We start from the raw sequence: 25,933 nt of genomic DNA, 5'->3' as shown, positions 1-25,933 counted from the left end.
CTGGATAGTGAGTTGTGAACGTGCTTTTTTTAACCTTCACGTATGATCTCAGGTAGTGCTCCAAACCCTCCTCATGGCACTGGGCGACGATGTGGATCATAACTCTAACAAATGAGGGGAGAAGAAGCATGGGTGAAGATCTGACCAGAAAAGAAGGCACCTTATTGACAGTTTTTACACACAGATGCATGCGCTATCAATACTTGATGCATGCGCTATCAATACTTGACAAGTTTATCTTTAAGTAACAAGTGTTGCTGCGATCATGCTGGATATGCAAGACATCAATAAAAAGGTCTTGTATAAAAGTAGCTCCAAGAGATGATGAAAGGCACAGAATCTTCCAGTTTGAACTCTTTTAACAAAGGTTTCCTCTTTTAATTGTGATAATTGAAACACAAAGAAGGAATTTACTATTAAAAGATCATTTCTTAGCTTCAGCTGGGCTGGATTTTCGGCTCTCATCTCTTTAGGGGGAAATTACAGACCGTTATCACACATTTTAATGTGTTTTAACTCCACTTGAAAAAAAAAAAGGAAAACTAGTTTTTTAATTGTTACAATTCCAAGAGCCCAAGACAAGCTGTGGGATTACTACACTGCCATGTTTATATCGTTGGGAAGATCCTTGTGATTGATGCTTGGTTGCAAGAACAATAAAGTAAAAAAGTATAATTAGATAAAGTCATCTTAAGGAGAATCTTTCAAATAAACATTAAGATGTAACATAATCAAATTCTTTTTCAGTGTTTTCAAACTTCATTTGTGTTTTTAGAAATCCAGTAGCATGCGGGAAAAAAAAAAACACATTTAAAAAGAGGCCCAAATCAAGCTTGTAATCCAAATAGTTCAAGAACATTGATTTCATTTGCCTCTGAGAGACATTTTAAGCAAATTCTACCAGTGTTTTTGCAAGATAAAAATAATTGTAATGTCTGAAAATCAAAAATGTTTTCAATTGGATTTCACAATAACCACCTAAAAGCTATATTCTATATAGTGCTGTTGTATAAACACAGTAAATGTGGGTTGAAGGAATTCTTGCCTGGTGACGTTGACTGCTACGTCTTCTTGAGTGGCGCTGGTCAACACCCTAAACAGCTGATTGAGGATGGTGGGCAGGAACTTGATCATCACGTGACTCTCCATGGCGTGTAGACTCTGAGCGTCAAATAGGTATTCAATTAAAACCATACATTAAAAACATAGCCTCCCTTTAACAAAGGAGAGGAATTACAGGATGAGGAACCTAATCTAGTAACAACTAGAGAACATGAGTTGACAAGTGCCGTGCTAATCACCACGGCTCACGCTTCAGTGGCTGGAACATGGCAGAGGAAAGATGGAGACTGATGCATCATTGTCTGTGTAACACAAACCTCGCCAAGTCATTTGGCGTGCAGCTGTCTGACAATCAGGCTACGTGCACTGCTGTGTTTATATGAGAGCCCAAGAGCAGCACTGGACCAAGTGTTACTCTACACATCGATGTCCAAGAGGGGAGGAGTGAACTGAGATTCCCATGGAGAAGAGTAAGACGTGTGATATCTGACGCAACACGGAAAATAACTCAGGCACTGTATAATAGGAGAGGTGCGCGTTTGACGGGTAAGATACGTATTTAAACAGAAATTCATTAATGGTCAAACTATAGCTTTGCACAGATTTGGATAAAATTACCATGTTTTAGACTTAAACACTACAGGCCTAGTGTGCTCCTTCCTCAGCCGTCATCATAAATCATCCCTTGTGACGTTAATCCCAATCCTCTATTTCTCTGCAGCAGCCTTAATTACACAGTACAATCCAACATTAATGCAGGCTACTGTATATCTCAACTCTATTGGCTAAAAGCGTTGCAGCATTAGCAGGCAATGTCAGCAGATTACCTTCAGGTATTTGACCAGTTCTCCGCCTGATGCCTGAGGTTCAGATGCCATGCTCTGACAGTGATGAAAGAAATTGTGCAAATGCTGATCCTGAAAAAAAAAAAGAGACAATAAATGAAGCTGGACATGATACTCGTAATTCAGATGGGGCAGGGACGTTGCAAAAGATGCAAATTAGTGAGTTTTAAAAAGGAAAAAAATCTAACCTGAGTGTAGATAGTGGACACTAGGTGAGTGGACACCTTAAATAAAGGCTTGCCTCCATCCACCCATCTGACATCAGGGCTTGAATGCTGAGGGAAAAAAAGACTTTACTCATCATATTAATATACCACTAATGAAGTTATGTCCAAAAGACATTCTAACGGAATTCTCATAAATCGGGTCTGCATTAACACAGATCATGAACCCTGACTGGGTGAGGTGAAGCCTAACAACCACACGATGACCTCTACCTTACTGGCGCCGCCCTCCTGGCAGCTGAGGTATCCAGCAGGCAGGTTGGCCGCCACAGAGATCTGACTCTCATTCATGATCACCCGGCCATCTTTCAGCAAGGGGAGCCAGGCATAGCCCACTGGAAGTGAAGGTAGAACATGTTAATCGCATTGCCACTTCCTGCTTCTAATAGGATATTGCGAGATTTATTTGTGTGTGTGTGTGTGTGTGTGTGTGTATGTGTGTGTGTGTGTGTGTGTGTGTGATACCTTGCATCTCAACCAGGTCTCTCTTTTTTGTGCTGGCCTTGCTGTTGCTGTCACAGCTGACATGATAGAGAGTGAAGAGCAAATGATGTTTCTCATGGAGCTGGGTTGGAAGTTCAATCTTAAACTAAAAGGAAAGGCATATAAACACAAATGAGTCATAGATTAGATTAATTCAGATTTGCCTCAAAGACTTTTAAGAAAATTGGTATCTTACCTCATCATAGAATTCCGGGTTGTGCTGGTGATGTAATACTGCAGCGAAGGCATTTTTGGTAAACAAGGGCCCTCCAGGTCGGCCATAGATGCACTGTGAAGTCATAATTACGGTTGCTTAGTCCCTGTAATGGGCTACATTTGTTCTTGGAAACAGAATCAGAACAATTTATACCTTTAGCGAAACAGCGTCCTCCTCATCTGAGTCCTTAAACTCGATGCAGACAGCTATATTCCTAGCCTGTGACACAAAGATCTAGTTAGTCACAGCGGACTGAAGACTTGGATCACAGTAAAAGGGGTCTTGTTAGAATATTTTAATTTAGTTGTAAAGTATACGTATGTAGGGCAGAGCAATCATACTTCCTATATACCTTTGCAAAAGACTTCTGGCTGTCGTACTTCAAGTGCTTGGGGTAGACATAGAGGTGATTGTTGTAGATTGTGAAAGGCTGAGAACATTTGGCTATACATGGCACGAACTCCTCCACTTCAAAGAAGATGTTGGACTTCTCACTCACATCGAACTGCTTCACAGGAATGTAGGATGAGGTAACACAATCTACGGACAGAAGCAGGAGGGACGGAGGGAGGGAGGGAAACCAAATAAACAGCGTGCAGACAACGTGAGCCATCAATGTGAGGCCGAGGAGCAGATTTAGTTTCTAGCGTTGAATGCAAGGAGGGAGTTTTACTTGTCAAGTCAGGGGCGACATTGTCGATGGTAACGTCGAGGTTTCCTAAGATTACAGGCAGTTTGGCCATCTTCTCTGGCCTGAGGACATGAAAATAAACTCTAGTTAGCCTTCTGCTATCATTTACTGAGTATAAAAACAGGCAGTCTGCTTAGAAATGAGATTAGTGGTATAATATGTCAGTTAGAAATGTGGATTAACATTTTATCTGCAATAATAATCAACATTTCCCAAACAATAGCTCCATACTTTCTTTTCCAGTGCACCTTCAATATTATAATGCTATGCAGTCTGAGGATGAACTCTCACTTTCTGAAGTCAGCCAGCAGCTTGAGCATATCATCGTTGGACAACTTGTTGCTGTCCTGTCTGTAGAGAGCCGAAAAACGAGCACTTTTGTCAAGCGTCCCTGAAGCATCTTTGAACAACGACCTGCAATAAAGAAAATCTGGGTCAGGAACAATTCATTCATCATCTCTCCACTTAAATATATAGAAGGCTTCATCTTACTCTAATGAGCTACGTGTTGTCCAATCTTTTTTATCCACTGTTTAATTCAAAAATGTGCTGAATGTGGGATATGGGGACCCCCGAGAGGACAGAGTAGAAAGTATCTTACCTTGCTGCCCAGGCAAAAGGCATTCGGTATTGGCCCAGTCGACTACATGCCAGCTTGGCGTTTTTCAGGACTTTCTGTGCAACCTGGTGGAAAACAGGAATAGAATAGTGGGTCTCAGCACTGTTAACAGATTCCGCATGCTGCCAGTTTTAAGGCAAGTCAACACGAAAGTCTTGATAAGATGGCGCCTAAGCCAAACACACACTAACAAATACATTCTTCAGCCCCATTACTGCCCAGCTCGGCCCCCTTCAGCCACAGTTGTGCAGCCAAAATCAATGCTTGTGTTGAGTCTGGTCAGCACTCTCAACAGGATTATCTGGGCATGAAGAGGAATGATTTGGTGAAAAGTGCTGAGGCTGCTGATAGGTCTGAGTCTGGGTCGGTACCTTGGTGGAATCGGAGCTCTTCATGTAGGGCTCGGCACAGTGGTTGATTCCCCCCTGGAGCACCTTCTCAATGCGAGCCACCAGGAAAATATCTGGGTGGGGGCACGTTACTGAGAAGACTCCCTGTGGAGACAATCGATATCTTACAGATTAACATGTAGTAGATTTAAGCAGTCAATTAAACTGAAAATTATATTGTACAGCTGTTTCTAAGCCTCAGTGCTGGCAACGGATTTGTATTTTCAGGTTGTTCGTCAGTCTGTAAATGCAAACCTTTCTCACTTAACACGATAGCTCTGGTGCCTCCTCAAATTTGCCCCAAACATTCACTTGGCCTCAAGGACGAAATGAGAAGATTTTTGAGGTCAAAAGTCAAGGTCACTGTCCACTCACAAGTGTGCAACAACCTCATTCTCCATAAATGGGTATCTCAGGAACTTTTTGAGGGACTGTCACAGAATTTGCCACAAACATCCACGAGAACTGAAGTAACGAGAGTTTGATTGTCAAAATTCAAAAGTCAAAGTCACTTGATTCGGAGGAGATATCTGAGGAACACCTTGAGGTAAATTCTTCAGATTTGATACAAATGTTCACTGAGACATGAGGACGAACTGAAAAATCTTTGGTGGTGAAAGGTCACAGGCCCACACCGCGGAGGTACACAACTACAATGATGCATTAGTGGTTCCTCCTATTTTGTAGTTTATTTTGCCATTTTTGGGATCCTTTCCTTTATTTCAACTAAACTTTATATTAATGTCACCTGTCTGGGATACTGCATGGCCGTCTCCGGCACGCCGTGGACCAAGCGTTGTCCCTCTGGGTGGGCATCCCCTCCCCCATTCATATACTGACTGTTGTTTGTGGGCATCATGCCCCTCACAGACAGGTGGTTGAGGTCCACATGGAAGTCTGAGGAGATCTTTCTGCCATTCTGGATGTCGAACAATGACAGGGTGACATAAAATGGCTCCACCTGGAGAAAAGAGTTCAACAGTTAGTGCTGATCTTTATTTCATTTTGCATTTTGCCGTATTTTCTCAAGCAGTCACTATAATTAGGATAAAGTGGGTGAGTTGCTATTTTGATAAAATGTCAATGAAGGGAGCTGCATGAACTGTCAGCTTCTCTGTGGAGACAGAGGGTCTGTAATTGACACTTTATGCAGGGAGGGACAGCAGGACATCAGACTCCATTATACAGATTGTTTGCCATTACTGAGCTGGTAGCCAGGTTGCTATGCCAACAGGAGTTCTTCAGGAGCTAAAATAATGAGGGGAGTCCATCCGGCCGCAACAACATCCTATGCACAGTTAGTCATGCAAATAATGATATTTCTATGATGTTTGATCCGTCTCACGTTTGTCGTTGGCCCCTCTTCGTTCTCGGCCACGCAGCTTTGCAGATTAAACGAAAGGTCGTTGCAGTTCACAAGAACACGTTTACCAAACTTCTCCTCAAACTGCTTCACATCTGGTTCTATTCCTGAGAAATCAAGTTTCTGAAGACAGCACAATTGAAGAAATTACAAACGATTAGGGGGAATAAATGAATAAGTGGGAATAAGTGAACAGAAATGTGCTTTACATTGAATTACCTGTGTATCAGGGTCCAGGGTGAACAGCTTCAATCTGGTCTCGCTCCTCATCCGAGACTCTATCTCTCTTGTGCTCTGAGGAGATGAACAGGTTTCTTAAATTGATTAAACCGCAACCTGTCTGAAATGCCAGAGGCGCTGTCTGGGAGATTTTCACTCAGTTGGTTTTATCATTAGTTATTTTTTGCCATTTGGAGCCATCTGGAAATGAGCCTCTCAGAGTCAGGTGGCACAAAAAAAAACCTGTCAAGCTGTTTTCCAGCGAACTGTTTCCACGCACATACGACTGAACTACTGCCAGCATGGAGGGTTTAATTCTAAAAACATCAAATATCCATTTAGGAAGAGAAATGATCCTGTAAGTCATCAGTCAGCATATCGTTACCATAGACAGATGTTTCTATCCTCAAAAATCTAGAACGTTCTTCAGATGTGAGTGTTTACGGGAATCATTACGTCACATTGAGTGTCCACTTTTTCCACCTCTTAACATTTTAAAATTAAGTTCATCAAAATGGCCTGTTTCTGTTCAAAGGCCTTAAATTTATTGCTTTGAAATGCTGGAGATATTTCAGATACAATTCTGAACAGTAAAGCTGGACTAAATGAATCCAGAGAAGTTCATAACATTACAAGTACTCAACTGAAGTCGAGGGGAAAAACTTGTTTTAAGGCCGAAAAGATCGTCCTCAAAAGGAAACAAAGCTTTAAAGGGACACTTCACCCCAAAACAAAAAAAGAAAAAAAAATGCTGCTTTTTGTAATTATTTTGGCTCAGGTTGCCAAATTTTAGTGATACCACCCTCAGACTTCTCTTGAAAACAGTAGAACTGGATTTGTGTTGTGCTGCTCAAGAAATACGAACTCAACAGTTCCAGAAATCATAGTTTGGTTTGCATTTTATTGTCTTTCTTCTTTTTTTCCTTCTGGCATACTAAACCTGGGTTTTGACTCTCAGAGACAGCAAAAAAAAAAAAAAAAAGTTTCACAACACAGGAGTCTGAGACGAATAAAACTTTATGAACTTGTGAGCCGTTTTAGTTTGGTGCTATCGTCTTTCACCCATCAACATTGAGCTTCTCACAAGGTCTGTGGATTATCTTGAGTAGCATGTACCTTTTTTGGGGGGTGGGGGGGGGGTGGGTGGGGGAGTGATTGTCCTTTGAATGGTGTAGTGACCCTGCATGTATAAGGATGGAGCTGGGAGGGAAGAGTCTACCTGAAAGCTGTCCATGCTGCCAGAGGAACTGTCTGACTTTCCAAGATCATCATCTAGAAATAAATAAATACAAGAAGTCACTGGATGCAGACCAAATATGTAGAGAACAAACACAACTCCCCTCTCGAGCAGATAAACCTCCTTGAAGGTTTATTGACATGTTAAGTTCAGAAAACAGTCATTCAGCCATTCATGAATCGGTCAGGATCCAGAGGGAGATACAACAAGTCTCAGCAGAACATGTTAAGAGAGATCTACCGCAGAACACTCTTGTTCTGTATCCTGATTAATAAAGGCTGAGGAGTTAGAGAGATTAGCAGAGCATTTTGTGCGGAGGCATTCAGCGTCTTTCCTCCACGACTAAGCCTCCGATGAGACAGGAGGTGAGTATTAAAAGCCTGGGTGGTCCGGTATCTCCACCACAGACTACACGTATGGAAGGCCAGGAAGAGGCTGAGAAGAAGTGAGCCGCGACTTGTGGGTGGCGGTGTATCATCTGACACATGTAATATGCCAGAGCAAATAAACTCATAATGATGAACGATATACCTCATCTACTACTGTGGTTGATTATTATTATGGCTATAATAACACTGTATAACATTAGAGGCACTTTTTAGGTTGGAAAGTACCTGCTTTCCACATAAAAAATGGGAAAATGTGACCATTTAAAAGTGCTTTTATCTGACAGGTTCCAGTGTGGAGAAACACTTAATTGATATTTTTACCTCCTCCAAGGAAGTCATGTGACCACCAGTGTTGCTCCGTCTGTTAGACAGAGAAGTTGTGGAATGATTTGGTTATTTGGTAGGATGATAGAATTTAGGCTGAGGACAAAACATCAATTAGATTTGGGATTTAATCCGGATTAATTTGAATTGCCACTGAAAAAATGTACCACTTTACAAAATGTCTCTCCTTATGAGGGATTAATAAATGATTTTAAGTGTGAGTGTGATTGCTTGCACTATATACACTTCATAAACCAGTAATTAACAGTTGTAAAAGACTTACAACCTCATTTCCCATTCGGTCACTATTTGACAAGATGTAGGCTGCTGTACTGGTCCATTTTATATCTCTTCAGACAGTGAGATGTGATTGTCTTTTTAACCTAGATGGATGACCATGAAGTATTATAGAGTTCCTTCATCTTTCCCAAATAAACCCCGCATTATTATATGGGAATTTAGGTGACAAGTCATTTAATTAATCATTTATATCACACAAATCTTTAAAAATATAGTTGAATGGATAAAAGAGAAGTGAAGTGCATTTAGAACAGGAAGGATAAGGAGTCTTATAAGATGTTTTGATTGTTTTTGCCTCTGGATAAAGGGTCTTTGTTTTCTTCTGTTTTGTTTTCAATCTGATACACCTGATAATATGAATATTAATATGTATTCATATTAAAAAAGGGAGGGAACTAGATTTTCTTCATCCAAAACCCTTTCAAACCCGGATCCCTCACCGTAACTGATTTTTCTTTCGAACTCATTTCCTGCTTGTGTATTCTATATGTTTTCATTTTTTTGGTTAGTTTTTTTTTTATTCTAACCTGTTCAAATAAAGAACATCTGATTGACTGATTGGGTTACAGGACATCAAATCATCAGGTACAAGGACAAATGAGGTCGCACCATCATGAATGTCTCCGTTCCTCTTCTCCTGCATGGCGATCTCAAAGCTACTGTGCAGGATCTTGTTGAGCGTGTTGATCCAGTCCTCCATCTCTCCTTCACTGTCCGCAGCCAGCAGGTAGGTGCTCTTATCCTGCATCTTCAGCTCAAAAGCAAACCTCCGAACTTTGTTGTTCTGCAGCACAGTGGAACAGCGAAGAAGAGCGGGAACATTTATATGATATGAACTACCCAACTGGAGAATACCGAAAGGTTTCATTTTATTTTGGTTTTTTTTTCCCCAATATAAAAGGTACAATACTTTTATGTACAATTATATTCAATATCTCTTGTGAATTCATTATCAGGAACTATACGACGTAGACACTTCATATTTCTCTCATTCGATGCCCTTTGCTGTTATTTGTATTTTCGCTATTCTTATTCGCGATTGTAATTTGGCGCAATCTGAGACTGGTTTTTTCATCTGGATTACACAAATGTCATTTTATATTTTTTTTAGAGCTTCAACGAACAACTGATTGATTGATATATCGATCAGAAGAAATCGATTGCCAACAATGTGGATGACTGAATTATTTGGGGGGGGGTTCAGTGAAAAATGTCAAACGTTTGCTAGTTCCTGATATACACATACTGATTTGTGCTGCTTTCTTGGTGTTATGATAGAAAATGAAATGTCTTCGGGTTTTGACAGTTAAATGGAAAAAAGAAGACATTTGCTCACTTGACAAATTTTCTTGACACGTCACAGCCTAAACAGTTCGTTGACTTACTGTCAAAATAATCCGCAGATTTACCGGTGATGGAAATAAAAGTGACAATAGTCAGCTGCAGCCCTGTTCTGAGTGAACCTATAAAAATATAAAAAGTTTATAAAAACAATTTAGATTTCACAATATTAGTGGAAAAACCCTGGAGTAAAATAACTATTTAGCAACATAAATCTATTAAATGGGAGTCACAGTTTTGGGAGGAGGCGAGCAGCTAAACCAGATGTAAACTGATCGCTACAGAAAGCAGATGGACAGAGTGAGTTAGGGAGTATTTCCATCTGCTCTCACCCCCCCCCCCCCCACCCAAAAAAAAAGAAGAGCCAAACTATAACCTCCGAGCAGCCATAGAGAGTGATGTCACACTCTCGTTTGGGGCTCAGCATCATCATTCTTTTTACAACTTATTCACTTAAGTGCTGATTCAGCCGCAGTTACTCCATGACGCAGGGCTGCTCCTTAAACAGCTCAAATAATGAGGCACTGTTTCTTTTGAGAAATCATCTCATTATTCGGAGGAACCAATTGGATTGTTGTGTTGTTGTTTTTTTTTAAATTTTCCACTGTAGTTTTCCTAAAATGTGAAAACAACAGTGGGAGTGATTTAAGAGAGATTCATTACCTTCAGGCCCCAGAGGAGCGCTTAGGAGGGGAACAAACCTGATAAAAGGACTTAGTCAGCTAGTATGTTGAAGGACGTGCTTCTTTTTTTTTGTTGGCAGTTCCACGTTACCTCAGGAGACAGTCCAATTCAAATCATCTTCCCTGTACTGCCCTTATTCCTACTTCGCGTTCATAGGTAAGAAATTCTTTGTCCGTTTGAATTTCTTAACAAAGTGCAAGAGCAGCTCTAGGCTCAACACGACGTCACTCCAGATGCCATTACAGCTACGTAGTTTAACATCTGCAGGTGCAAACTCAGGAGCTCAAGCTGCTGCCTCAACTAGGAGCCGTATTATTATCCAATTCTGACCCTTGAGTGAAAAACGCACAACTTTTACAGCACACGGGAAGCTTTTTAATGACAATGAACACCAACTCATACTAATATGTGAATAATGAAATAAATCCCTGTATCTGTTGAGGCTGCACATTCCATTGGATGTATTTCAAGACAAACTAGAGCAGAAGACTGGACTGGTTTAATCATATGAATCAAAGAGAGTAAATAAAGATACGAAAGCATACAATTTTGTTGTATTTCATGAAGGCTTTTCCTTTATGGCACAACAAACTGGCATCAGTCAGAACATTTAAATTAAGTTGGAAAAAGCAGATTTATTGTGTCGATCAGACTAAATCTGGACTTTTAAAAATACACGTAAATATAGAATAATTGAGTGTAATATTTTGAAGTCAAAATACCTGCCAATACAGCTGGGATCAATTAACTCTAGCATGTATATGCTCCAATTGGCAATGAGGACAATTGTAGTGCTGTAGTCTGTTTCCCTATAATCATTACATTTAAGTCAACAATTGCACAGCGACACTGCTTGCTAACTTCTTTACAGGCAGCTGGCATCCATGATGATGTATTACTGCCATCCAGAGTCTGAATACTTCCTTTGCATATTAACAGTCCAGCAGCACTTCAAAATCCAAATATCAATTGACTTTCTTCTGCAAAGTCTCCAAATACTTGCTAACTTGTTTATGTAGAAAAAAGTCCATCAGATAAAAGTTGCAACTGGCTGTAAAGGGGCATACCTTGACATACTGTTCATACGTTGATAAACAGATTCATCCTGTTCTTCTACACTGAGATAACTACAGCAGTACAGTTAAACAGCTTGACAGCAACTCAAACCGATGTTCCAGTATTTTTTGTGCATATACGAATGAGCTTCGGTCTGAATATGGCTCACTGCCCAGTCCGTGTCGCGGTTAGTAAATATGCGCTCCGGGTTCACGTTGCCTTTTGCCGTTGTATTGTAACCCTCTGGGCTTGCTGTGGACAGCTCACATGCACCGGGAGGCTCAGCACTTGAAGGACGCACGTAAAATAACAGCCATCTTGTTCCAAGTGAAAACTACCTATAATCCAAAGCAATCGAGGTCTGAGCTCCAGACAGTGTGAGCAGAAAGAGGCTCTATCAGAGCTGAAGTGGACCAGAGAGATTTAGGTCTTCTTTCTATGAAAATGACAATGTGAACACAAAAGGAACCGAGTCTCCTCTCTGTCGGTTTACTTTCGGGTTCACTTTGAGAGGACTGGACTGCTCTCACGACCGGACCTTTCAACATTTTGAACCAGGAACTCTCTCTCTCTCTCAGCAGGATGGATTCAGGCAGCCAATCTTCCTCTTCATGAAGCTTTCCTCAATACATATCTGATTAATATCAGCTGGGTGCCTCGCCAGTCGAATTGGGTCCTTTCTATCTACTGTGATGATTGTGAGATTATAATACACCCAGTGTGTCTTGGCCTATATTCAGATGCTCGTACATGGACTGGATTGTGAGGCAGTGCAGGGACCTCTGCATCGGCTCGGCGTCAGCAGTAATGCCTGACCTTGGAGGAGAATGAGCTCAGGTTTCAGGGAAATGGACAAGAGAGAGCTTCTCAGATCACTTTCGTCAGCGGAGCAGTTAGTTTGGCCTGTTTTAGTTTGACTTGTACCCTGCAAGATGGAAAACGCATCAGCAGTAGGGAGAGGAAGCTGCTCTGTTTATTTCTGGTAAATGGTATTTTAATGATCGGTGGGGAGCTGGTTACACCCTACGCTGCCAGGCTGCCAGGAGGGATATCCCGTCTGGCAAAGCAGGTAATGAGTTGTATACAGGAATGCTGGAGTTTTACAATCACTGGAATATTTGGGAAGGTACCTGAACAACACCCATGCAGGAGTCCAAGAATATGGTTCCTTTGGGTTCTTTGGAGATTTTCTCATCCTTGTAGAAGTTTAAATTGTAAGAGCCGTCCCCCAGCTGGGTCAGATGGAAATATCGCCTCTTGAATGACTGAAACAACCAGAGACAATAGCTTTTAATTTTTCAGGTATTGAAAAGAGAAATGCAACATTTCGGTTACTTGAATTAGTCGAGTCATGAGTGACCTGTGCAGTACTGTACAGGACTTCTCTGTTACAAGACAAAAACTAAAAAACACAAAAAATTAAAAACACAAAAAGCTCCAACATATGAGTAACACAATGATTGAGGTGGAAAACCATTTTTTTAAATGAAGATGAAACTGATCACCTTTCTTGCAAAGAATAGAATTACTGTAACATCAAAATATAAAGTTTATTAGATTCAGTTGAGAAAAAACTTGCATGTTTTTCGGAATTAAGGACTCAATTATCTCATTCATTCAGAAAAACAGAAATCCCATGAGAAGCTTGAAGTCCAGTGAGTTCTAAAGCTGAAGCAACAGCTGTTAGAGCTCATCTGCTCGCAGGATTTTGAGCTTCTTGTAGGATTTACTCTTTACTGTTTTCCTGAATTAATGAGATTTTTAAAAAAAATCTGCTCTGTTTTTTGAATTAATGAGATCATTAAGTTCTTAATTCAGATTTTTTTTCCCAATACAGGGGACAAAAAAGGACACAAAAATCTAACATGGCGTGGATGAGAAATTTTGTACTTTTTTTTTTATTATCCTTATTTTTCTATTCCTCATTATTTCTGTCAGCAAGATCACATGCAAAAAGTACCAGGCTAATTTTCCACAATCTTTGTGTGTGTGTGTGTGGGTGGGGGGGGGGGGGGGTACACCATAGGCCAAGGAAAAACCCATTAACTTTTGTAACTTTTGGGACAGATCTGTTTCACATCGTGAAAAATTGCCCCCCCCCCCCTTTTTTTTAAACATTGGGGAAGGTTTGTGCTCAGCAAGAAGCCCGTCTGTCAGTTGCAAAAACTACAAGCCCATTTTCAGGAGACATGATGAAGTGGTGAAGCATGGGCCAAGGAAAAACCCATCAAATCATGTGGGCAGACCTTTTTAAAATTGTAGAATCCTGCATTTATTTGAAATGGGCCTTGGTGGAGGTCTGCACTACACACTCAGAATATATACAGTACAATATAAATACAGATTTCTCACCCTCATAGTGACGCTGATGGCACTGTTCATGTTGCCTTTATAAAGCCATCCATGTTTGGTGATCCCATCCTTCTGGGATCCTAGGGAGGCTGTATCCTGCAGGAGAGCAGAGATCTTGTTAAAGCTAGAGTCTGTAACACTTTCCTGAAAAAAATAGGCTTATAGAAAACTAATGAGGCTCAATCTTCACTTATGGGTCTCTTGACATGTGTGGCGGTGACTGTGTGCAAAGCCGCTAACCTCTGTGTGCATTTTTATGTTTTTATTTTGTCAGGATGTTTCTGGGTGGGGAGTGGGTGTGCAGGTGATGTAAAGCACGGATAAAATACCCGACAAGATAAAAATAATTTCTGAGAAAATGGAGGATGCACGTAGAGCAGCAAGGAAAAGAAAATACAGATCTACAGAGATGAAAAGTGTAGTTTGAAAAAGCTTGTTTGAGAACAGGAGTGAACTTCTGTTTGGCTTTCATTCGCTGTCAGTCACAAGGAGGGACTGGGATGAATAGCGATGAAGAATTGGCCTGCTTTCTATTGGGCAGGTAGGTGACAAACACCTGCAGTTTGTTTGTGCTAGCCTTTGTTTTCATGTTCCTAGCTGGCATTTAGCTTGTGCTAACTTGTGATTTACTTTGGCATAGACAGCATTAAGTGGGACTAGCCAGCATTCAATATGTGCTAACCAGCATTTACTGGGTGTTAGCCAGCATTTACTGTAGCTTTACCTTGCTGGCATTTAGCCTGTTCTAGCAAGCATTGAGCTTGCCCTAGTTGGCCTTTAGCTTGTCGTAGCCTGTGCTGAATGTGTGCTAGCTGGCAGTTAGCTTGTCCAATGTGCATTTAGCTTGTCCTAGGACGCATTTAGTGTGTGCTAGGCAGCATTTAGCTTGTCCTAGTCGGCATTTAGATTGTCCTCAACATATAGCTTGTCCTAGTTGGCCAGTGTTGTCACTTAGCCTGTCCTAGTCCACTTTTAGCTTGTCCTATCTGGCATTTAGTGTGTGCTAGCGGGAAGATAGCATGTTCTAGTTAGCGTTTAGCTTTTACTAGCCAGTGTTTAGTGTGTGCTAACTGGCAGCTACTGGTGCTGCTGAGTTTGAGAGGAGAGGCCCACTGAATTTTGTGTTTTTAGGCCACAAAGAACTATGCTAGAACTCTACCTTGGACCGGCCGAGTCACAATAACCGATATACATGGACATTTTATCAATATATTCAGAAGCCTTGACAGTGTTAGACTCAGTGAGAGAATTTTACATTATGCAGTATTACAGCACTTATTAAAGCTTATAAAACTCCCTGCCAAAGAATTGTCCTACAGAGCAGAGAACCTTTGATGGTTGTGGTTAAAGATGAGTCCAACATGATGGAGGTCTGCTGCAGTCCAAACAAGCAGGCAGAAAAATATTCAACAAACTGTGAAGCCAAATAAACACTGAGATCTCCACAGCAGCAGATCCGTGACACATGCACCCGCTCATCTCATGACATCATGTCCTTCACTGGCAGAGTCCATGTGTGACCAAACACGGTCCGCCCGCTAGAATCATCAGTCTAAATAAACCAATTAGGGGAGTAATGAAGGGAGAGGTCTCTACAGTCCTGCATGGGTTTACGTCATCCATGCATGCAAATCTAAAGTTTGAAAGGCTACAGCAAGGAACCGTAAACCTATGTAGACTGTGTGAAATCATCATTCCCTTTCAGCAGGACTTCTTTATCTTTCCTCAGTTTCATAAAGCAAACAGAGATTTTTTTAAAAGAGATCCTGGCAGAATCATAATATTTTTCAATGTTCCTCATGTAGTTATCTAAAAAGCATCTGGAAAGGTTCACAGTCTTGTGAGTGTCTAGACAACATCCAGAGGTCCCAAGAGAGGAATACAAATGACCAGGCTCATTCCCTCTGACCTCCAATTTACTCCAGAAAACTTTGTAGGATATAAAAAAAACCAGCAAATGAAAACAGAAAAACTAAAGTCAGACAAAAAGGAAGAGGAAGCAAGTCAGACAAATTATTTTAGATGTGGCCCAAAACACTCAACTATTTGGCAGTTTTATTAAACTATTATTTATGAGGGGATGTTCAAATCATTCATCTGATCAAGCAGCCTCCTTGGGAAACAATCTTTGTGGTGGGATGGAGGCAATGAGGATCTTGTCATTTAAACGAGCCTGACCAGGACAGACCCTTACCCTTGGACCTGGGAATGAAGACTCATTCTTAGGTTCAACTGTACTCTCCTACAGGAGGCAGACTTGGACAGGTCTGGATCCTCACACAGGCACCGACAATACACCACTCATCCACAGCGCTGTGTCATCCGAATGTCTGTCAGGTGCCTTACGAGCCGCCTCACTGTGCGCTCCCACACGCCTTTCCAAAGACAACAATGTATTCTATGCAAAATACACACCCAGGTCGTCACACACAAATGAGGAGAGGGTGAAAAGATCCAAATGTTGCGCAGGGATCTGGAATATTCCGCTGTGACAGGGTGTGTCAGTTGAAGACTTTAAACGTTTTTTTCACGCAATTAAATTCAAAATGTTCTCTTTGTAACAACAATTGCTGGAAGAACATTCATTCAGTGGAGTTCTACCTTAGGTTCAGTTTTCTGTCAGCAGACATTAAACCTACATAGAAATAATAGAGATAACTGAGAAAGCCACATCGCGAGCAAAAGAACCCTGTTAAAGACCGGAAAGGAAGATAGAAACTAACCTCGTCTTTATCAGCATCCTCATCCACTTCAAAGACATGGACCGCCAGTTTGTCAGGCCTGGACACTTTGCTGTGAAATAAAATATTACATTTTATTTAACAGTAGTTCTCGTAATGTTTGGCAGGCCCATGGGTGAAATGTGTGTGTGTGTGTGTGTGTGTGTGTGTGTGTGTGGGGGGGGGGGGGGGGGGGGCAGAGTGGGGTTTAAAACAACTGAGTAAATCTTGGAGGACAATCTACCAACGGGCAGGTAAAGGTTGGATGACAACAGTAATGAAATCAATAACTGATTACATCTAAACAGGTGTGTTCCCCCCACAAGACGGGGGCTCGGCTAAAAAAGTTTGAGGACTCCTGGGCAATAGGTAAATACTCAAATCTGATTGGCTGCTGGGTTTCCATGAGCTGATTTCCCAAAGTGTGGTGATGCGTGAGCTGCCACTAGGGGGTGCATGAGATAAAAAATGTGATGACGGTTTGAAGTGTTTTTTATATGGGATTTTCCCACACAATTCAGATGTTCAAATAAACATTTCCTTTGTAAAACTTAAAATCAAAAGCTGATGATTAATTAATAAATAAATGCCGGCTATTCAGAATGCACCTCACGTTAAGATGAAGTGTAGAAGAAGTTACCTTCTACGCGCTGCATGCGGCATTGTTGAGGTTTTTCCTCCCCTAAGGTGTGGGGAATTGGGGGGGCAGTCAGGTTGGGATATAGAAGGGGGTGCGCGGCCAAAAAGGTTAAGGAACTGTTGTTCTAAACTAACGCCCTATGTGTCACCATAGCAACAGGGAAGCAATCGTCACAAGTTATTTTAAGTAACAACAGTTAACAAAAATTAGCCACTTTTAAATTTCTTCCAACACGTTCAAAGAATAGAACAACTTGCGACTTGTTAAAAATGTCAAAAAACATGAAAATATAAATTACATTAGAACCGCAGGAAAACGTCCTTTGAGGTGTCCAGGAATTACCATCCATTAACTCCTTAAACACAAACTGGTAACTTGCATTCAGAACAATTCTGAGCAGCTGCAATACTGCAATATCTATTTTAATCAGATTAAGATCATGTTTAACCCTCAAGCTCCTCTGGATCTATCGTTCTGCTGGGACATTCATACAATCCCCTCTCATATGTAAGTACTTTTCATGGGGCAAACTAATGCCTGTCCTAGATATTGCTGGCACTTTTCACGAGCTTAACTCTGAAAATCTTTCTTGCACATGCCGTCTAAAGTGGCGTGTCTGATTTTATCGGATTTGAACTCATTGGTTTTTTCGCATTTTTTTTTTTTTAAAGATGTAAGGTTAATGATGCGCAGCTGTCTCAGGACAGTCTGGAAAAAGAAAAAAGAAAAAAAAGAAGCCCTCCGGTAAATGCATATTCCAGGACTCTGTTAGTGGAAACGTGTAGGGGGAGGTTTTTTTTGCCTGTTGGAAAATCAATGTGTGCCAAAGGTACACTTGAAGTGAATATAGCGTGAAGCCTTTAACAGGCCGTCCACGTCATGGTGCATTGTTTTAACTTCCCCAGACTCTGTCAAGTGACAAAACATTTGGCAGCAACGATACCGTCAAGGTCATTGTCAACTCTTATTCCAGCACACTGACAGTAAGATAGATATTCTTCAGGGAAGAGGCTGATGACACCATCTCCTGACAATGAGGATGCTTTCCATAGGAATTATCCAGTGTGTCGTATAAAGAATACGCTCTTTTGTTGGAGGGAAAGAAGTATCATTTGTATTTCCTCCTAATTGTCACGACCACATTGTGTCAGCAGCAGGAACACAAACAATGTGTTACAGTAGGTGAACTGAAAACACAAAAACCCCTGTGTGTAGAGTTCCTGGCATCCACGCATTATTTGGAGGAGCTGTTTTTACTTGCCCATCTTTCCGAAAGTCTTGACACAACACGACCTCTGTGAGCGCAGCATTCAGGAAAGCTGAGCTTTACGGCGTCAGACTTACTTTGGAAGCTGACGAAAGTCTCCAGAGTAGTCGTCATACTTGTAGTTGACAACATGCCAGTCAGTCTTGTAGGTCTTGATGCACTAAAAAGACACAGTAAACGCTGGTTACAAAACTGCAGCAATACGGGATACGGTGTGTTGAACAGTAAAGTAGCAAGCTAAAGTACTTATAGCTGATCTCGAATTTTCACGATTGAAGGTGGAGTGAAAACTCGAGAACCCGATGAATGAGGATGCTGATGGTGTGAGAATAATCGTGGACACTTCTGATTTAATTCCATTCTAATAATTCAATAGGATTTTATTGACATGATACATATCTTTTATATGTTCAAAGTAAATGTAAAATAAAGACAATTCTATCATAAAGAAACGTAAAAAATACTCAAAAAATACAAATTTGTGAAATGCACAACAGTCGTGTAATATTGTAAGAATGCAGAAAAAATAAGCTCAGAAAACAAGCAGTGAAAATGCTGTTACATGAACTAATGGACAAATAAAGAGACCTTTAAACTACGTCGAAAAACAAAATGCATCACAAATGTATTCCAGGGTATCTGTGGTGTGTACATGTACAGTACTGTAAAGTACAGAAAGCTCACTGTTAACACTTGTGATCTGTCCCTCCCTCCAGGCAGTCACGAGTCTCTCAGTCGTTCACATGAACACGAACAGTCAGCATTTTAAACAGAAAGTTTGAGCGTTCTATTTCTTATTTTTTATTCTGGCCTTCTCACACCTGCTCACTCCCCGCGCGTTCATTTCTGGATTTCAGGTTGCAGCCCCTGAAATTCAGACTTCAGAAGCGCGGAGGAGGTGGTCTGACACAGTTTTGACGATTGTTGTTGCGTTCGCCCTCCACCTCTGACTAACATCCCCTCACACAGACAGGGAGGGAGTATCTCCTTTTCTTGGAAACCTTAAGCGATAAGAGCGGCTCGCTGGTATTTGTTCTCCAGAACTGACCGCCAGGAGGTCCACATGCAACCTGATCAGAGGAGTGATGGGAAACAGGGAGGCTCCTGCTGGGTGGATCTCCACAGCTGTCCCGATGATGTCATGCAACACTTGACCACACAGTTTTGTATCTTTCAAACATTAGACAAGGCTCCCTCAGCAGTGACCTTTGACTCTGAAGGTTAACTACAAGCAGCTTGTAGCTGGCTTAGGGAGGGAGCCAGGTTGGGATGGTAACCCACTGATGTGATACACAAAAATACATGAATCTGTCATTGTTTTATAAACACTTACTGGAAAGAAGACAGAGGTAGGAGTTAGTGGTACTTGTCTGAGTACTGACAGAATTAGATAGGAACTACAGAGAATATAATCACAATAAATTAAAATGTGCCAAAAGTTGGTACCTGGCAGTGCATGATGGGAGTTTAAATTATAGGGAAAAATGACGTCACAGTGACGGCCTGTAGAAACACCTGCATAATGTCCATGAATTAAATGAGATGGAGAATGTTTTAGTTAGAACTGATATTACTTTGCAGAAGATGTAAAGTACTGAAAGAAGGTACCTGTACTGTTAGTACCGATATGGACTGACAAGTTTATATATACACACACATATATACATATACACACACACACGTATGTGCATGCTGATATGCTGATACCATCAGAATAACACAAGCTTTAAATGGCTGGATGGGACCTGGTTTTTCTTGCTGAATCAAGGGAGGAATGTGCCAACACTGACTAAACCGCTTACGATCACCACTCATTGGCGGAGCGATGATTGCTAGAACATAAAATGTCACAATCTGACGACAACTATGTGCTTCTAAGTCTGTATCTTGTTCGTCTGAAAGCTGCTTTTTACAGCAGCCATTTTCACACGTCATACCAGGTTGATTATTCATTAATCACGGTCTCACTCTATTTAGTTTGACAGCTCTTCCAGTAAGCTAGCAAGCACAATACCTAAATGGAACACGGGCATGTTTCAAGTTAGCTGTGTTTATCGTGCAATGACACGTTAAAACGACCTTTTGGCTTGAAGATGGAAGTGAGCATGACAGCTGAGCCAACACGTTCAAGAGTCACTGGCAGCACTTTAAACATGAACTGACTCATTCCAGATATTTGAATGAATGTAAGGAGTTAATTTCTCTGTGTTCTTCATTATTCTACTGTCATAAACACTTATTACTGAGGATGTACGGCCCCAATAGTCCAGTCATGATAGTTTCCAAGGCTACACAGACTTAGATGAAGGTTAACAGAGGTAATGAAGCACATGACAGTGACAGTTTCCTGTCATGTGTCTGTGTAGTGTAGAGATATAGTTCATAACCACTCTCTGACCTCTTGGAGCAGACATTCCACGAGCTGCCACTGAGTCTCAACAAATAAACAGACTGTATTTGTTTAATTAGTGTTTGATATTTTCACTGTCACGATAAAAGAGACACCTGCTGCGTCTCTCACGATCAAGAACTTGAGCTGACCTTAGCGTAAATGTTATTTTCTACAGCGTGTCATCTATTCATTCCAGTGCTTTGCTGGAGCTACGTCCCGCTCACATTGGAAGGCATATTCATTACCCAGCTTTCCTTTAATGTTGTTGGAAAAAGTAGTAAAAGTCCCATTATTCTGTCATGTACAGGGTCTGATCAGCCTACCTCCTGGACAAACAGGCTCTGGGCCTCTCTCTCTGCGTTTAGAGGCACTGTGGGGTAGAGGGTCCTTCCATGGCGCCTCAAAGTGGAAATCTGTCAGACAAAGCAAAGATTTCATTCAACAAAAAGACACAACAGGGATATAACAACATTAAATGTAATTAAACAAAAGACCAATGTAATAAAAATGGAAACAACATGGAGGAGGAATTTTCTGCTGTCTCTCACAGCATGTGGGCAAATTTTGTTTATATTTTTTTAAAGCGAGCAGACAGATATCTGGGGTTCATCCATATTTTTTTGGCTCCAAGACTCACAGAGACACATTTGGCTCTCATCTGCTGTTATCCAGATAATCTCAAAGTGATTCGCATCTTGGCACCTCTAATGCCTCCTTCAAGACTTTTGTTTTTGGTATAAAAATGTTTTAAAAAGTCAGAAGAATTCCTCAAGTGTGTAAACACGTCTTTTATCGCCACAGGAAAACAATCAATAATTGTTTATTTTCATTCACCCATTCAATATTTATACACAATAACTTCTTCCTTAAATTTCTGAATGGTGAGAAAACTTTGAGAAAGAAGTGTGTATATGACTAACCGGGCTAAAAACTGTTTAAATGCCCAGAACCACTTTAACAATTCCATTCAGCTCCAATTATGCAAACCAGAAATGGATCAAAATTGTTTACAGATGAATCTGGATTACTAATTAAAAAAGAAAAAAGAAAAAAGAAATGCATTGATTTCAAGTCATTTCTGTCAGGAGTTGAAAACACTGCACATTTTAGCTTAGCAAGCCTAACGCTACATTTACGTTTTGGTTTTTTTTCGGCATTAGATAAATGTAATAAAGAGGGACTCTTTCCAAAATGATAAAGTTTTCTTCTGCAGTTTTCTACACTAACAATGTCATTTAAGAATTGCAATGCGTCTCTGAGGCGATTTTTCTTCTTGACATAGATGAGCAACAACTAATCATTAGAGTTTTAAAGCAACGCACATTTCAGTTGTCCAATCAGACTTGTGTCCATAATCTCATTTGGATGAAAAATCCTTAAATGGGAGGTCAGAATAGAACCAAACTAATACACTGCCAGTTTGTCACTCTACCCAATCCAGAGAAAACTCATCTATTGTGGCTTGAAGGGGATACAAAAAAACCTCCAAAAAACAACCCCCTCAAAAACAGTGTCAACTGTACTGGATGCAGCGGTAGGATGTGAAGATGTTATGGTGTGTGACCTCCAGGAAAACGTGGTGCAAAGACGCCAGCATTGATTCAGAACCACACCACAGTGAGCGATATTCCCTTCAGGTCCTCGCCGCAGGATTAACCCTAACTGGAAAACTAAAGCGACTCACATAATCCCTGTGAGTGAGTGAGTGAAATCTAAGTACAAACATGAAGTGAGAGCAGTTCAACTGACTTGGTTAAAAGGGGTCACTGTGAGTCAAACGGTCGCCGGCAGTGAGCTGCTTTTCTGTGACCCGATGGCCGCGATACAAGACAGGCTTATTTTCTCTGAACACAGTTTTGTTTTTAGACTTGCGTTATACGACACCCACGATCTCAGATGTGGATATTTATCTGGACATTAGCTTCATCTATGTAAGAGTAAATATTACTAACCACAATCAGGGATGAATCCATTTCCTCCTACTTAATGTAATATGAAAACATGTCAGTGAGATTATTGCGAGCATATTCTGTCTTTTTATCGAAAGCAGTGGAATGCTGTGAATGTTTTCCCTGTGATTCGCGGAGAAATTATCCTACACATTGTAAAAACAGACGGTTTTAAGCTTTTTTTGTTCACATTAAAGACTGTTTACAGGGTCAGATTAAGGTGAGAACAAATTACCCATCCGTATAAATATTGTCAATGTGTCCTGAAAGGCACTTAGGCACTCACCAAAAAAAGTTTAATTGCTGTCCTTTCCCCAGCCTCCCTGTTCTTTTGAGTTATCCTGGACACTTTTGACAAATTCCTTACTGCGCTCATATTTATGTACCTTTTCCCTTCCTCTCTGCTAGCCAGGTTTCCTGCAGAGGAGACGGTAATCCTCACAATCCATGCAGCAGAAGTACACAGACACAGAGGTAAGAGGGAGACAGGAAGTGGGCAACGGGAAGCTTTTAATTGGGCTTCAAGAAGTCAAAGAGAGCCATATAAATCTCTGGAGAAATTAGTGCAAATTTAGCTTGGAATGATCCTGCACTTGCAGCTTGTTGCAAAATCGTTCTCTGTCCCTGAAATAACAGATCACTCATTTCATTTTTCACTTCAAAATGTCAACCAACTACAGCGGATGGAGTAGTGACGACTCAAACAGAGTAGTCAGTTAATCAATATTTGATTGGCAGGAAAAAAAATAAGATCAGAGAGCAGTGTGTGCGTGTGTGTGTCCCATCAATTTTACTCAAATAAACAGATCCGGGGATGCGATTTTTTTCATGGATGCTCACTTCAACTACAGGCTGTGTCAAGTTGACCTTCAGAAGACAGTGTGTCTGCAAAAACATGTGACTGGATATTGTGGTTGTCCAGTATTTCCTAAAAGTATGCTGATACTATTTACGTACTTGTTTTTTGGTTTTTATTTGTAGGCCACCAGATGCAAGTGATTCCCTCTCTTGCAAAGTCAGATCAAATTCCAAAAAGTATATGCAAAAGCTAACAGGCTGTTTTGCATTGTCATGCTAATTCTAGCAAACGAGCTAACACAGCAATAGTGATCTGTGCTTCTTGACGTAGGCGCGGTCGACAGTCATGATCTGTGTGTATTGATCTGTCTATGTATTGATTACATATCACAGATATACAGGCTACAGCAGATTCTCACTTGTGAAGTGCATCTGTCGCCACCATCTTGCAGTGGTACAGAGACCCAAGAGCTGCCGCGCAACCTTCAATAAGCCCCTTTCAAAGTCACCATCAATATTCCGTGGAAGACTGACCTTCACACGAAATATTTTTAAAGGTTGAGCGCAAGTAGAGCAAGGAAGGCTGGAGTGAAGGCCATAGAGAGGGTTGGGATATATAGGGTCCAAGTTCTCTGAGGTCAGGGAAGGTTCAAGAGAAAGGTAGAACCTCCTCGTGAAGGGTATTTTACTCTAGTAGCCCGAAAAGAATCCCACTGGGTTTTTACGGATCGGCTTCAGCAAACCTCAGATGGAAGAAAGGAGAGACGAAAAGACTGATAATCTTGGACAAATTTCTCCTGAAACCTCACAGAGATCAGAGAGAGAAACCTGCGCAGCTCCGCTGTGTTAATAACCTTTAGATCAAAACCAGATGGAGATGATATAAACTTTGTCTCACAGAGGAACAGAAGCAACACGTGACTCAGCGTTTTGCCAGGAGGGGTAAGATCAGAGTACAGATCTGATTTAAAGCTCCATCTGCTTGTTTTGGCCTGGATTGTAATCAACTAGTAATGTACACAAAGCACCACGGTGTCTGTCTTGGTAAACCATCAGCATATACAGTCACGAGAATTTTATGTTTTTCTTGATCATTCCGGATCAGTTTGATATGTGAAGGTATTGTATTTTAACAGAGGTTGTCAGCTGCACCTTGAATAAAGTGCCAGTGTTGACTTTTGTTTCCAAAAAGCGAAAGCAATAAAATATCACCGCACACGTGATAGATGATCAAATATTTTGGCAGCTAACCGCACATGTGGTGCCCCAGCACAACCGCCCAGCCATATCACAGCTTGCCACTCACATTTATAATTGTCTGCTTTGACGGCTCAGGAGCTGGATGAGTCCTTTAACATGAATCAAACAATGTTGTTGCTTGCACAGGAATGTCTTTTTGATAGAAAAGTAGAAAATACAACAATGTGAAACTAAATTTGCCGCCATCTTATTATTATCAGCCATATATTTATCATCATGATGTATTATTCTGTCTCTATACGGAGCGAGGTCACAGTGTGAACACACACCAGCCGTACCTCCTTTCACTGAAAGGTCCTTGATACAGAAGCTGGTTAAAACCCTGCAGGAACAAGAGTCTGTGCAGGAACAGATGTTACGTTCAATCACTGCGCCTCTAGTAGTAGTTTTTTTACCCCCCCCCCCCCCCCACACACACACACACACTCAGAATCACCTGTCAGCCCCTAACAATGTACTGTCTGTACAGCAGAGGTCTGGAAGAGCCGATACAAGAAAAGACAAAGTCAAAGATGCCAGTGAGCAGCCAGCTGCCACAGATCTGCAAATTCAAGCAAGGTCTGTGCCTTTCAGTCTAGCCAACCTGAAAGAGTTTGTACAGGGGAGCGCGGTGTTGACAGGTACACGTCCCATGGTGATTTTGTCATCCAGGTGTTAAATATTCACGACTTCTACTGATGTTTCAATTCTGTTGCAGCCAACGCAGGTTTTGAATATGGTGTGCGAAATATACATTTAGAATAAAGTGATATTATGATGCTCCACCAAAAGAAAATGATGCAGCACTGTTGACATGTTTTAAACAATACCTACATTCTCTTCTGCTAAACTCAGCGCTCCATCAAAGAAAAAAAATCATCATGTGACATCGCTGCAGTGGTGGATCTGGATTGCTGCTCCCACTACAACAGCGGAGGAATATATTTGGGAACATCTTGTGTCCCCCATGTCTTCAAGAGAACATTTCTCACATAGTCCTGGTGTAAAAGCGGGGATTGAGAGGAATCATAGGATCTATTTTATACTTGCATGCTAGAGACTCACATAAAAGATGTACACCGTGAACAGTGACAAAAAAACAACAAAAAAAAAGGTACGACAGTCAAATCCAG

The 25,933-nt window shown here is 41.1% G+C and overlaps 1 protein-coding gene and 1 long non-coding RNA gene across 6 annotated transcripts in view; one reads left to right on the top strand and one right to left on the bottom strand.

Annotated features, from left to right (window-relative positions):
• The window catches only part of LOC147252326 (dedicator of cytokinesis protein 9-like), a 76,740-nt gene that overhangs the window by 19,707 nt on the left and 31,100 nt on the right, over positions 1 to 25,933 (bottom strand). For all 5 annotated transcript variants that reach the window (XM_086220601.1, XM_086220602.1, XM_086220599.1 and 2 more), the window contains exons 3-25: positions 21,138 to 21,227; positions 18,500 to 18,582; positions 16,519 to 16,588; positions 13,796 to 13,891; positions 12,574 to 12,708; positions 8,972 to 9,146; positions 7,332 to 7,384; positions 6,113 to 6,187; positions 5,876 to 6,016; positions 5,279 to 5,491; positions 4,513 to 4,635; positions 4,124 to 4,206; positions 3,814 to 3,936; positions 3,505 to 3,584; positions 3,184 to 3,371; positions 2,985 to 3,050; positions 2,811 to 2,903; positions 2,597 to 2,720; positions 2,345 to 2,466; positions 2,096 to 2,182; positions 1,890 to 1,979; positions 1,046 to 1,161; positions 35 to 104 (exon numbers count right to left, since the gene is read on the bottom strand). In XM_086220601.1, the coding sequence (XP_086076727.1) occupies positions 35 to 104; positions 1,046 to 1,161; positions 1,890 to 1,979; positions 2,096 to 2,182; positions 2,345 to 2,466; positions 2,597 to 2,720; positions 2,811 to 2,903; positions 2,985 to 3,050; positions 3,184 to 3,371; positions 3,505 to 3,584; positions 3,814 to 3,936; positions 4,124 to 4,206; positions 4,513 to 4,635; positions 5,279 to 5,491; positions 5,876 to 6,016; positions 6,113 to 6,187; positions 7,332 to 7,384; positions 8,972 to 9,146; positions 12,574 to 12,708; positions 13,796 to 13,891; positions 16,519 to 16,588; positions 18,500 to 18,582; positions 21,138 to 21,227 (2,496 nt within the window). The remainder of the gene's footprint in view (positions 1 to 34; positions 105 to 1,045; positions 1,162 to 1,889; positions 1,980 to 2,095; positions 2,183 to 2,344; positions 2,467 to 2,596; positions 2,721 to 2,810; positions 2,904 to 2,984; positions 3,051 to 3,183; positions 3,372 to 3,504; positions 3,585 to 3,813; positions 3,937 to 4,123; positions 4,207 to 4,512; positions 4,636 to 5,278; positions 5,492 to 5,875; positions 6,017 to 6,112; positions 6,188 to 7,331; positions 7,385 to 8,971; positions 9,147 to 12,573; positions 12,709 to 13,795; positions 13,892 to 16,518; positions 16,589 to 18,499; positions 18,583 to 21,137; positions 21,228 to 25,933) is intronic.
• LOC147252327 (uncharacterized) lies at positions 14,104 to 25,561 on the top strand. The gene is made up of 3 exons (XR_015118748.1): positions 14,104 to 14,336; positions 23,172 to 23,237; positions 25,291 to 25,561. It is a non-coding gene; the product is annotated as an uncharacterized LOC147252327 (long non-coding RNA).

Source organism: Aulostomus chinensis, chromosome 12 (genome assembly GCF_037954235.1).
Source record: "Aulostomus chinensis isolate RoL2024-O1b breed Wild chromosome 12, RoL_Achi_v1.0, whole genome shotgun sequence".
In the NCBI taxonomy this organism is placed as follows: Eukaryota; Metazoa; Chordata; class Actinopteri; order Syngnathiformes; family Aulostomidae; genus Aulostomus; species Aulostomus chinensis.
Note: the sequence above shows the minus strand (reverse complement) of the source record. Positions and strands in the feature narration are given on the sequence as shown.